This window comes from Filicampus tigris, chromosome 17 (genome assembly GCF_054856515.1).
Source record: "Filicampus tigris isolate MCC_2025a chromosome 17, RoL_Ftig_1.0, whole genome shotgun sequence".
NCBI lineage: Eukaryota > Metazoa > Chordata > Actinopteri > Syngnathiformes > Syngnathidae > Filicampus > Filicampus tigris.
In genome coordinates, this window is record NC_141233.1 from 8,056,902 (window position 1) to 8,071,326 (window position 14,425).

The 14,425-nt window shown below is 39.9% G+C and overlaps 1 protein-coding gene across 7 annotated transcripts in view; it reads left to right on the plus strand.

Annotated features, from left to right (window-relative positions):
- The first annotated feature begins 5,042 nt into the window (after window positions 1–5,042).
- The window catches only part of LOC147133174 (RNA-binding protein Musashi homolog 2), a 243,410-nt gene continuing 234,027 nt past the window's right edge, over window positions 5,043–14,425 (plus strand). For all 7 annotated transcript variants that reach the window (XM_086057515.1, XM_086057514.1, XM_086057516.1 and 4 more), the window contains exons 1-4: window positions 5,043–5,266; window positions 5,574–5,614; window positions 5,988–6,069; window positions 6,538–6,622. In XM_086057515.1, coding sequence (XP_085913641.1) covers window positions 5,205–5,266; window positions 5,574–5,614; window positions 5,988–6,069; window positions 6,538–6,622 — 270 coding nt within the window. In that variant the 5' untranslated portion in view covers window positions 5,043–5,204. The remainder of the gene's footprint in view (window positions 5,267–5,573; window positions 5,615–5,987; window positions 6,070–6,537; window positions 6,623–14,425) is intronic.

The following is a 14,425-nucleotide window of genomic DNA, read 5'->3' on the forward strand; positions in this document are numbered from 1 at the left end:
TTTTTTAATTCACATTGGATTGTTACACATTGCAGTGTGTGCACAATGCCGAGAGCATCTGCAACAATTACGACAATGACATTAATTAATGTGAAATTGAATTAACGACAGTTTTGTGTATCATGCGCAAATCCGAAGCAGGAATAAGTGCAGAGAAAGGCGTTCACATGTGATCCAAGAACAATTTGGCCAAGGTCAAGGGAATATCGTAAGGGTTTAAAATGATTACTGCAACAGGAAATAGGAGGCCCGCTCTCCAAAATGCCATCTCATAACTGTGTTGCTTCTCTCACTTTCTTTCTCCTCTCAGCTCTTTCACACACTATCAATTTTTACTTCTCTCTAAAGCCTCAAATCCTCCAGTTTTCATGCAAAGGCTCGATTAGTTACAAGCGCTTCTCCATGCCGGGTCCCCCCTCTTTTGAAAAGAGGTTCATCTTTTGCTATTGAACTGCGGGGATGCATTTACACTGACACAACTATGCTTTCAGAAATCCCTGCAATCCAAAAATATGACTGTAAATGTTTCATTATGGCTCCACACAGATTGGTTCATAGAATTCCTCTGGAAAAAAGCTCGAGCACTGGATATTTTCCCCACTGAGACCTTTTAAAAAGGCTTCAAAGCCGTAATAATGTAACATCATTGAATCTTTGCTCGTACCTTGCTATGAAATAAGGGCATTCATTTAAATTCAGCTAAAGTATGACATGCTAACTGGTGAGGTGGGTATTTTATTTTCTTAGCTTGAAAACCTCAATCAAATACTGTGAGATGTCACACTTGGAGCGCCATTTCTGTCACATTTGACTTATCGTTCTTGCTGTCTGCTGTTCAAAATCACAGAATCGAAAGGCTGTGATAACAATGTTTAAAAAAGAAAATTGAATAAGCCCAACCTCCATTGCAAAATCTGATACATATTTGAGCGTAAAAACAGAGATGCTGCTCCCTTAGTCAAGCCAAAAATGGAGCTTTTCGTCAATAATTGTTCATATAATATCAAATAGAAAAGGGCAGCGCAATAAAGCAACAAAGTAGACTTTCCTTCTACACAGAATTTCACACTTTTATGTTTTTTGACAGATGTGTGCTTCACTGAATAGCCACCGATTGCTTTTTATTCCTCAAGACACAGGCGGCTGCAATGTGGCCACCTGACTAGAGATATCTGCTCAAATGCCCCCCCCCCCCCCCCCCCCCCCGAAAAGTGTTGTCATTTGGGTTTTTATCGAAGTCATTGTTTGAAAAACATGCTGCCAGACCAGATAAGGAAGTCTCTCTGGTAGTGCTCCTCATAGACAGGCCTATTCAGCAAAAGTTCTCTGAATTTAAACGATAGCAAGGGCTCGGTAGTCACATTTCAGGCAGAAGCTTGGGAGGTTTAAGTCTAAATATTCAAAAGATATCAAGCATTTATTTAGGATTGTGCACCAGTAATCTGGCCCGGTTACAAGGCTCCACACTCTACGGTATATACCTCATACTGAGCCTGAAGCTCAATTTAAAACATCACAGACAATTAAAGACCCTGTCAAGCAACTTTAGTTATTTGTTGCGTAATATATTATACATGTCCGAATATAATTTCTGAATACATGTGCAAAGACTGAGAACCATGCACTACTCAGTTGTGGAGATAAAGCATTAAACAGTTTTTCACCAATTCAGTGATTTCAATTTAGTTTTTTGATTATTTGCTGTGGCTGAAACGGCGCTACGTGGTACACTCTGGAATCCGGCATAAGTTGCCCCTCCTCCCCTGTATAAAAAACTCGAGCACCATCTTTTGCATAATTAGTCATAGCGTGCAATTGCGACATACAGTTAGCTAGCAAGCTATGGCTGCATTCCAAAAATACATTTTCCCTTTGGATAGTCCGCTGCTGTGGCCGCTGTGGAGCGCCTCGTTGTTGGCTGTGAGTGCGTGCATGTCAGGCAGAGAAAGGCGGAAGAAGAAGGTTAAAAAAATAAATAAAAGTCCGACGTGACAGCCAGCTTGTGGACTGGGGCCTCGTGCTGGCGCGGCTGCTTTAGAGCGCCTCGTTGTCACGCTGTGGAGAAACCTCGAGATGACTCATGTGGATATATCGCGGCTTTGAGCTGATATAATGATACGGCTCAAATATGTATGTGTCGGTATATAGCCGAAGTAGCATCCATTTTTCAAATCACAGCAGTGGTACTTGATTGACAGTTGACAGTTGAGAGGGGACGGGTCAATGATAGTGTAGTGGTACACACGCCCGAGTTGTGTGCGGGCAGCGTGGGATCGATTCCCGCTCAGTGGCGGTGTCCGCGTGTGCCCTGCAACTGGCTGGCAACCAGTTTGGGGTGTAGTCTGCCTTCGCCCGTTGACGGCTGGGATAGGCTCCAGCACCTCCCCGCGACCCTGTATAGGATAAGCGGTTTGGAAGATGACACAGTTGAGAGGGGTGTGATTTCACGCTCAAAGCGAAGAGAACAGCTTTTAGTTTTTATCATCATTTTTCCTGCTGCCCTCTAATAACTTTGCTGACAATAACATTAAAAAATCGTTCTGATTTAAAAATGACATGAAATGTTTTTTATTAGTAATGTGGAGAAGAAACAAATCTGTCCTATGAAGAAATACAAATGTCCAATAAAGTGGTTGCATATGTGTGCACACCCTAAAAGTGAAACTTAGAGCATTCAGTCCTTTTGACACACCTCGACTTGGTACTATTCGCCCACTCTTCCTTGCAAAAGTGCCTCAAAATGAGTCAGACATTATGAATATTTTCACCTTATGTATATGGATACAGCATCAATCCCCGTGGGAAAACACTTCCATAATGAATATAGATGTGAAAGGCCGCGCCTCAGGGTCGCCACAAAGGATTTGGACCTTTTTGTGCACTTGAAACCTGCTTGTATACAGTTTTAATGGCTCAGGAGACTTACTCCGATAATCAGCTAATGTTCCAAACCAAGAGTAGGTACGATTCTCAACATTTGCAGACTCTGCTTTCTTGTATATTGTTGGCGGCTTTTGAAGTACCGAATAGTGATTTGCTGTATTGATTCACTGACGTAAACATGTTTTAATTTCATCATGTACATGGCTTGGTTAATAAATACAGGCTTGCTATATAAATGTATTTTATGGCTCATGCGTGAATTTGGCAGGCTCATTCATGTGCACCCTACTGAAACATACAATTTTAATTCCCCAACCATAAATCATCCAATAAAAGCAGCTTTGCAAGTTGCTTAGTCAAACATTAAATGACAGTATTGTTCTAATGTAGTTACGATTCAATTGTCATATTGTCGTAGTCTCACATGCTTGCTTAAATCAGATTTTAAAAAAGTACGGGCCTATGGAAGCATATTTGTGACATTTCAAATATTTGATTAGCCAATGGGCGTTCACGCAAAAACATCATATTGTGATACGATAGTGATGATGGCGCTCCGTGCCCAATTAGACATGGACAAAAACATGCGAGTTAGGTTAATTGAACGCTAACCTAGCTTTAAAAGCCTTTATACTTAATTGGTCTGTTTTTAATCTTTATGAAGGGGGGGGGGCGTATTATACACGGGTGTTTTTTAATTCATGGGATTTTATAGTATGTATATTTTTGTACTTGATTAGTTCATTAGTTGTTCGAGCAGTGATTCCCAATCAGTGTTCAGTGGCATACTAGTGTGTTGTGAGAGGTCATGAGGTATACAGCAGGAAATTATCCATTTTCACTTTATAGTATTTAGCACAACTGCCTCAAGGTTCAGAGGTCGTGTGTTTGTATCACCAGGCTGCGGCCTTCCCTTGTGGTGTTTACATGTTCTCTCTGTGCTCGCGTGGATTTAGCCTAGCCCGGTTTCCTCCCACGGTCCAAAAACATGCATGTTAAGGTAATGGAAGACTATAAATTGTTCGTCTGTGTGAGTTTGAGTGGTTGTTTGTTTGTCTATATGTGCACTGCGATTGGCTGGCGACCGATTCAGGGTGTACCAAAAATAATTTGAGCAAGTTTGGGTTCAATCCATCATGTCATCAACCTGTATTTATGCTAGCATACACAAGGAGTCTACTAAACTGTTTCCAGATTTGGTCACATGACCATATATATTTCACATATAGAGGAAGTACTGCAGTATTCCAGGAAAGTGGGAAGTTGGAGTTTTCCAACCTCCAACCATGAAAAGTGCACTGGACCCCCGCTCAAAGTGGGAGCTCCAAGTTGCGCAGTCAGAGAAAAAATATCTACCCCGACTTCACCGAGTTGCTTCAGTCTGAAGTCACTCGACAATGGGGACCCCCATGGAGACACGGACCGTGACTGTCAAAACACACTGTAAACACGAACAAGTTCAGAAAACTAAAAAAAACAAAAAACGGTCGAAAAATTGATTTTGTAAAAACTTTTAAGTTTTCTGCACATTTACATGGCCTTTAAAGACCTGAATACTGACAATATTTGGGTTTTAAAAGGGTTATTGACTGCATGCAAACATAGTCCCTGAGTTGAAAACTTGCAGAGTACGCATCTCCAGTTTACAGTGAATATAAAAATATTATAACAATCTTTTCATGGATAGGTAAGCCCATCAAGGTAAGCTATTTTATGGCTGATTTAAGACCAAGGGCCAAAATCAACTCGTTAACATAAGAGATAGTAACGGAAAGCTAACACAAGAGGGAAATATTTCATGTTCCACAAACAATATTAATCAGAATTGCGTGTTTAGACTTGGTGGGGTGGAGGGGGGGGGGCACATAGAACATGTTAGTGTCAGGAAAAATTTGGACTTGACTTTCCCTTTAAATAGACAACAATCTTAATTCCACACTAGACTGTGCACCTGCTTGGAGGTACAATAGGACAATTTCACCTCTCGTGGTTTATTGCTTAATGAAATGACAAATAGGAGGACTGCATTGCCCATTGCCCGAGTTGACGTCAATCGGATTGGTTAGGTGACAGTGCGAGGCCCCGCCCCCTGTGGGCCAAGGTAGAGCGTACTGCGTGAGAGAGGGGAGGAGGAGGAGGAGGAGGAGGAGGGAGGAGGAGGAGGAGGAGGAGGAGGAGGGAGCAGGGGGCTGAGCTGATCCCACGTGTGACGCTGTCGTTCCCGGCTCAGTAATATTCTCATAGCGGGGCTTTGCATATCTCCTGCCTGTCTGTGTGTCTGTCACTGTTACTGTAGTCCCAGCCGATAGTTCGGAATAGCTATGGAAGGAGACGGGAGTCAAGCCACATCCGGAAGCCTAAATGACTCACAACATGACCCGGGGTAAGAATCTTTGAGCTGAATTGCAGCCGTTTTTGTGCATGTTTTCAACATCTTGGAGAGGACTTCGACTGACGTGCTGGATTCGTCCACACTGCACGCACTCGCTGCCTTTAGAGGGGCAGTTTTCGAGAGCTTTTCGCGCGAGTGTCCCCCCCCCCCCCCCTTTTTTTCTATAACACCGAGCGAGACTGTTATTACCACTCGATCGGTCGCGCTTTATCCTTTAAGGTCGCTTTTATAAGTAGTTTGTCGTCAAAATGGCCGAACTGACATCTGGACTCACTTGTGTTGTGTTTCCCCCTTACAGTAAAATGTTTATCGGTGGCCTCAGCTGGCAAACCTCACCAGGTGAGAGTGATTTTCCCTCGGACACCCTTGTCCTTGTATTTCGTGTTGTTTTCGTGTTGTTTGTTGACTGCGTGTCGGCGGCGGTTGTCGCCGCGGTGGCGTGCGAATGCGTGCGTGCACGAGTGTACACTGTGGGATATGTCTCGGCTGGTGTGCGCGCGACGTTATTTCCGATCTTCGTCCATCTCAAGTCCTCTATTCGACCCCTATGCGCATCGCGGCGGTGCTGCTGGTGGAGGGGTGGGGGGCGGGGGATATGTGTGTGCTCGTGTGTGTGTATGTGTGTGTGCGTGTATTTTATTTTATTTTTTTTTAATGACAACAGCGTGTGTCTTGTCTGTCTCATGACATGATGTGTTTCCTCTGTCCACAGACAGCCTTAGAGACTACTTTAGTAAATTTGGAGAGATAAGAGAATGTATGGTGATGCGAGACCCCACGACGAAACGCTCAAGGTAAATAAAATGCTCTTTTACTTTCCCTCTCGCGCAGCGATATCGCTTTACTTTTGTTTCGTGGTTAATCCACTGTTTGTATTTGTGTGTGTGTGGGTGTGTGCGTGTGCGCGCGCGCGCGCCTGCGTGTGGTTTCACAGCGAGCCAGATAAGCTTAAACGCTCGCTGCCGTAAAGCTGCAACCGAATGCAATTTGACATTGACTTTGTGACTGCAGCACAGTGTGGCGAATAGCGTGCTCACTTTCAGTTTCTGCCACAGGACGTCCGCAATCTGGATGATAAACACATGCACTGTACCGCGACTGTTTTAGCTAGAAACAACACTGTAACGATACTGAGGTCAAAGCAATATGACGTGCTGTGCAATGTAGTTCAGTTTTGCATTCTAAACAATCACAAGTTGTTTGTTTTTGAATTTGCATGCATCCATTTTGACAGTGTTGTTGTTTGTGTCTTTGCTTTGCAGAGGATTTGGGTTTGTTACATTTACAGATGCTGCCAGCGTAGAAAAAGTCTTAGCTCAGCAACACCACGAATTAGACTCAAAGACGGTGAGTTAATTTCTTTTGACATTTTTGTAAGAACATGTTAATGTCTGAATGTGAATGTGTTTTCAATGCCCAATGCCCGATGGGAAACCCCACTGTGCTCAAGGTCGTGAATAAGGGCTGAATGCATGATGGCCCTTTCAGCACTATTGCTGACAATAAAACGCAGATCCACTGTGAATATTGTGTGTGCACGTTCACTTCTCTGGATGAATGGGACAGACACGCCCCCCCTTGACTTCCGCTTCACACGCAGCGCGCGCGCTCGCACACGTGCATCATGTACAGTGAAGAACGTGCGAGCCCTTGTCCACCACCTTGCTTTTGTTAGACCCACATATGTCATAACATAATGGTAAAAAAGGTACAAAACAGTCCCTCAAAATATTAAAATATAGGTGTTAAAAAAATTAGCAGGAATTCAAGGGGTTGCCCTCTACTATTTTTATGTCAGTTGAATTTACTCATGATAATTCTGATAAATAAACATTCATTCATGAGTTAGTGCTGCACTACTGTGGATTATTCTTGCTGTTTGAGAATTTGTCACTCGATGAATAATTAAACAGGAGAGTCATTTTTTGAAAGATGTCTGTATAGTGACGGAATAGATGGCTTTTCGGCTCATATTTTACATGGCAGGGATTTCCTTGAAATTTAATTCTGCATACTGAGAAAGTTTACTTCTTGGGACGGTTAGACTGTCAGGTTAGAATTTGTGTATTTATGTATGTATTTATTAGTAGATATAAAAAAATACATCTCACAAATTCTAAAGACTATAAAAAGGCACTAAGGTTTTTAGACTCACAGGGATGGAGATTTTCTCTCTGGCTGTACATTTGGAGTATTCTGACATCTCATTTTAGTGAATATCAGACACTTACGGATTCGGTTTGCTCTCAGATTACCCGCTTTCCCGCACTAGTTGCGCTCTTGTCGTGTCATGTAGCTAAATTGCCTTAAGCGCTATTTATGTGCTTTTGGGGATGAGGGTGATAAGATCACACTTTGTTCCATATGTTTCCAATTAGCGGCCACGGAGAGAAGACAGAAGTTCTCGAGAGCTAAATGAACAGCAAGTTACGACTGATGGTATCACAGAACTGTAAAATAGTACAGATTTAGAGGGCGCCTGAAGAGACGAGGTATTTTAAATCGGCTGTGAAATATTGAACAGGCTCATGGCTGCAGAGTTGAAACTGTTACAACTTTTCGACCGCGGAGTTGTCCCTGTGCTCCGAGTAGGTCACTATAGAGCAGCTCACAGGAAAGCAACTGTAGCGGAAAGAGTTAAATTCCTTGTGCGCTTTTTAATTATTCTGTTAAGCTCTTCATAGGATTTAACCTGAGGACCTGGGCTCATTCAGTATACGCTGCCTCCAGCTGACTTACTGTAATAGCTGGCCTCGCAGTAAACATGCACTTTTCTCAGAATAAAGGACTATAGCTAAGAGCCCATTCTCATAGAGCTACTAAGCTAGTTTGTTTTTGTTAGTGGAAAACAGAATTTGTTTTAGGTGGCTTGAACCTCAGGGTCTGTTAGTATACAAGATCATTTCAAATAGAAATAGATACATTGCTTTCATCAATTTGATGACGCATGACCACAGTGTTTGGAAAATTATAGCGTGGCAGTCCAAATACTCGAAAACATAGGATTTAAAGTTTGAAGACGTGTGTCAAGTATTCAATCTTTGCATGGGTGAGTGCGTCACAGTCAAAACAGTAATGGTGGATGGGTTATATTCTTTTAACAATTTTTTATTAAACTGAATATTACTGCACACTATCCAGTGGAGTCAAAATTGAAATCCGCAAAAGTCACTGAAAGGATGGTTTTGCCTGGGAGAAAATGTAGTCGATATGATTTTGTGTATACACATTATCAAAGTTTTTGTAAAAAAAATTTTCTGGCAGTTTTATTATTATTAATTTTTTTTTATGCATGCCTACAGATCTCATATAGTAATGCTCATGTTGCAGGAAAATAGTCCAAGTATAAATGTTATGTTCAGCACAATTTTTAATTTATTGCCCTCCTTTGAGTAATGTGACTTCCTCTGTCGCTTTATATTTCAAATTAAATTCATATTTAGGGATACCATTTATGGTTCATAGTTTTTCTCAGTATTATCTTTATGAGTTGTCCAAAACTCAAAATATTTTTCATTACATTTCTATCACCATGTATGGCAAAACAAAAATGTAATTACTCTCTCTTAAGTATTTGCAATAAAAAAATATATATTTTTACACAAAAGTATAATTAAAAATTAATTAAAACACAGTCCTCTCTAGTGTTTATAAGTCATTTTAATTTCAATACAAAATAAATCATATTAAAGGCAATTTTGTGTTGGGTCCTCATATTTTTCAGACATACAGATTTGACAGCCAGACAATTAAATGCTGACATTCAGTTCTCATGTACACTGAATGTATTTCTGCACAGTAGCTATTCTTGAATCATAGAGATTACACTGATGACACTGTTGCCATCTCCTTTGAAATGAAGTGAAAAGTATCCATTTGAAACTTTAAAAGAAAAAAATAGGACATTGTGGGAATGCGAAGAGAGAGGCTCAGCTGGACTCAAAAGGGGAATACACGGTCAATGTCTTAAACTGCTATTTCACTGGGACGCTTCAAATTAATTGTTTACAATGACCATTATCACAGTCTTATTGCCGACTATGTTTATAGAGTCACTTTTATAAAGGCAACTTTATTTGCATTCCTGCGAAATAAAGCATTTAGGGTATACATTATACATAAGTATTTTACCCCTTTAAAAAATACCATTAAATTCTTAATATGAGAAACTTTTCAACAGAACTGATTGTCATGAAATTAACTATGCTAAACAAAATAAAAAGATAACGTGTTTTTATGGTGCCATTCATGCCATGATTGGGGGGGGAAAACATGTGACACCGTCATGGTGAGCTATACTTTTATATTTATCAAGCTCAGGTCTCTTTATTTGACAAATATTTGACTGTGTGATTGACACACCAGCCATGCGACGTGATCCTGATGACTCAGAACACATTCAGAAATAGATATTTCCCAGCTGCTAATGTGCTGTTGAAACGTGTCACGGAATAGAACAAACCTGAGGCAGCTGGCTGTGTGTTCTTCCTCACCATTAGTCACTGGCCGCTCTCGGTTCTTGTGTTAGCTCCACAATCGCACAATCACGCTGCATTAGGATTTGTCATATCTCTTGCAGAGTTACTCAGCACAAATGAAAGGAAAAGAGCAGACTTGCAAACATTCTTGATTTGTGTGCAGATGTTTGATTCGATAGAAGCGTTGGACTTTGCGCGCCCGTCCAGTGAATCCTTCCTGTCACGGGTCACCTTGAACGGGCTGTCTGTGAGAGGCCGCAGGGGCTGTGACTGCTGCGAACAAGCTGAGTCATATTATGAGCATTCAAAGAGGGGACGTGGAAATCATCGCTCATTTACATTTGTTTTAAGTTATTACTGGATATGGGAATTTATTTAGTTAGCACGAAACATTTCTGAATTTCTTTGAAAACATGATTTCCTTCTAGACCTTCAGGTTTGTCGTTGCTATTTGAATCAATCTTAATATATATGGATATATATTAGGGGTGGGAATCTGTGGGTACCTCAAGATTCGATCCGATTCCGATGTAGAGGCTCACGATTCGATTTAATTCCGATTCAGAGGCCTATGATTCGATTTGATTGTGATTCCGATGCATCACTACATTGGCTTACATTTTATAGTCCATTAAAACGCTGGTACCTTTTTTAAAACAAAAAAAACCTCAAGGAATAGCAAAGATTTAGATTTCACACTTTGTGACTTCGCTGTGCTCGTATGAGGTTTTGCTTGTTCCGCCATCTAGTCAGGTATTAGCTGAGCCTAGCACAGACGTCTGACGTACAAACGCATGTAATCGCTTGCGCATGCTTTGTTTTTTTTAATGTTTTTTTAAATATCGATTATTAATACCTATGAATCGATTCAGAATCTTTTTAATACGCCGAACGATGCATCGAAAAAACGATTATCGTTCCCACCCCTAATATATATAATATATATATATATATATATAATATATATATATATATATAATATAATATATATATATATATATATATATATATATATATACATACATACATACATACATATAGATATATACATATATAGATATATACATACATGTATGTATGTATATGTATATATACATGTATATACATGTACATATATATATGTATATATACATACCCCTATAAATATTAGGGGTGGGAACGATAATCGTTTTTTCGATATATATATATATATATATATATATATATATATATATATATATATATATATATACATATATATATATATATATATAGCTCATTTTTTCCCCAACCGGTTATGAAAACACTTGGATGGCGATATGAACGAGACATATGGGGAAGCACAGCCTCAGGCATCACAACACACATGCTGGCAATTCAGAACATATTTCTCATTTCCCCCATTGCTTTGTTAGAAATATGTTTGCCCCTGACGATGTTTGGAGCTCAGGCGGGCATGAACACTTGAAGAGCACTTTCTTTACAAGGAAGCAGATTTACTGCTGGAAGATGAATTGCACATTAATTGTTATATTATAGCAAAAGTAATGGGTATAAAAAGTCGACACACCCTTGTTCAAATGCCATTTTTTGTGAAGTAAAAAAACAAACCAAGACAAGTAATTCAAAACCCTTTTTCACCATTAATGTGCCCTAAGTCCTGTATAACTCAATTGGAAAAAAAAGGAAAACTTTTCGAGTGGGGAAGTAGTAATAAACAACTGAGTAAATGTGACTGCACAAATGTGATTATAAGAGGGCGTCTCTTATAATTGGGGATGTGGCTATGCTCAGAATTAACCAGTCACATTCAAACCCATGTTAAACGGGGCCCAGGCACACATCTGGCATCATTTAAAGTGACTCTGATTAACACCAAATAAAGTTCAGCTGTTCTAGTGGGACATAATAAATCTCTGAATTTGTAGTTCCCCTCAAAATGTTTTTATTTTTTTTATTGAGTTGTATGGTTTGTGGGCCACAATCATGGTATAAAAAGTTTTAGAATGATTTATCGAGGTCTAATTTTTTTCACAAAAATGGCATTTGAACAGGAACACTTTTGATATTTCACTGTAAATAACAAAAAAATTAATTTTAGCAAAGCCAGGAGACAAAAATAATTCTTTTAGGAAATAATAGTGACTTATTTGGTTTTCAGTCTAATTAAAAAATGAAAAAAAAAATGCCTAAAGAGCGAATGATACACAGATTGAAAAATCCGGCATTAAAAAAAAAAAATTGAATATCAGATTAAAAAACTAAATATACAATCACAGTTTTATATTTTGATTTCCATTTGAAAATAGACAGAACAAATGATACATGTTTTCCTGACCACCAGTCTGTCTTTTGCAGTAAATATAGTATTGCAAAAAAAAAAAAAAAAACCACTAAAAAAAGAACCCTCAAAAACCGAACGGGAAAGCAAAACAAATGCCGAGAGTTAACGCTATGGTCTCGGTCTGGAGGAGGAATGCCAAGGTCTCGATAGTTTTATGGGTCTTATGTCACATTTCCCCCAAAATGTTGGCCATATTCAGAATATACGACCTCTGTGGCATTCAGCTGGTGTGCTTCTCGAGTGACCCCAGCTGACCTTTTGCTTTTTGCTTGGATGTTTTAGGTATATCCAAGAATAAAATTGGAGAGTAGCAACAAATGAGGAGCAATCCAGAAGAAATCCACCCCTTATTCAGCACATAGGATTTGGAAAGAAAATCAAATCAATGATCTGAACTCTGATGTGCCCTTGCATTAGCAGGGGCACTTTCTTGCAGTTAATTATGGCTGCAAGTGTGATTAGTTCATGCTGCTTCCGTGTCTTCTGTGTACTATTGGTGGGGGGCCGCATCTAATGACTATTTCTCTTTGAGCCGATTCCACTTCCTACACATTTTCTCTACATCAATGTCAGAAAATGACTAACTGTGTTTCCCATGTTCAGCACAATGGGTTGAATGGTGGAAGAATTAGCCATTATTTTTAAAGTTAATACTCAAATTGATGTCTTAGCACGTTATACTTGATTAATTTCTGAACGCATGCTCGGCGGTGGAAGGCGGTCTCCCAAGTGGCCGCTTCACATGAGCGGCCGACTACATCGTCCGCAAGGGGAAATCTTGCAGTTTATAAACAGTCACATGCCAATCTCCCTCATACCCCAGCGATAAATTCATTAAGCACTCTATAATTAGAAATTGTTTACAAATAAAAATAATAGTCAAGCTTTTACCCTGCTCTATTATCGGACATACCTCGTCACTGCGGGTGTGTAATATCTTGTACGCCAAAGAATAGTCAACATATGGATGCATATTTTTAAGAAAAGGTCAATGTGTTTGTTGTCTTTGACTTTGGCGAAATTCTTATTGATTTAGGAGCATTACAAACGGCCTCTTTCAGGAGTTATTCAGCCGCAAAGATCAGCGAAGAATGACAGCCCTGATATGAATCATTTACGCTTTAATTTCATGTCCATTCTGTTTGCTATCACACGGAAACACCTGTGGAACTCCTCGCAGCCCTAAATTGGGAGAAGCTGCTCTTTTCGATAAGCCCTTTTTCCTTTAAGCTTAAACACCGTGCCGTTGTGTGAGGGCAGATATGTGTTAATCAGGAGTTTACCCAAGAGCTGCAATGATATACAGACAATTTTTTTTTTGGTTTTGTTTTGTGTAAGATTCCTCGGATATGTGCCGTTTCTCCCGCTGATCTCACTCGGTTGCAGCCTGTGGAGACCTTGTTGTAAAAGGCTGCAGAAGATAAAAGATGGTGGGTTAGTGGCTGTGGGGAGGTCGTGACCTCTCGGTCTGTTCTCATTTTTATTACTTTGACACTGCAGGTTGTGATGATGTCTCGAGGGGACCCACTTTTGTTCCATGTGTGGCACTATTTACACAAAGCAGCAGTATGAATTTAGTAAGTCATATAGGCGTGCGTGTATCTGAGTGATACTTCCTCTTTTGTGCCTCCTTATATCAGTTGTATAACTTACATTACATGTGGGTTTTTTTTTTTTTTTTTGCACAGTAAATGCCAAACGAATATAACACCTTTCCTCAGTAGCTGCCACTCACGTATAGCATACATACTACTATCGTTAGACTTGGTGACATCTGTAAGTAGTGCACTATCATCCTGTATAATAAACATTACTGACTGTACATGTTGCTGTGGACTAAATTTCTTTCTCGCTGCCTCCATTGACTTTTAATAAGTCACGGTGTGATAGTTTTATAGAATGTATTCACAACAACTTGGAGGTACACTGTGTGTGTCAATGGAGATTTCTCCCCCCCCCCATTGTACCGTAGGTACAGTAAAATAACAACCCAATGACCTTCACACTTCCACGGGTTGAAAACAATAAACAAAAGGTAAATGTGAGGTGTTAAGCTTCTTAATAGCGCTACTTGCCCGCATTTGTGCAGATAATCCTACAGCCAATAAAACCTAATGTTCCAAGGTGGAAGCACATTCCCATTCGCGCTATATTGTTCCTTCTGTTTCAATAGGGGCTTCCAATAATTTGCTTACTGGTTAGTTTACGTGCCAACATCTCAGTTAAAGTGTACTTTACATCCCCAGCCTAAAACCATTGCTATTTTAACTTGTTCAACTAGAATTATCTGTTGTTATGAATGTGTGTTTTGGTCCTTATCTCCCCACTTCTACTCAATTTCATTTCGGC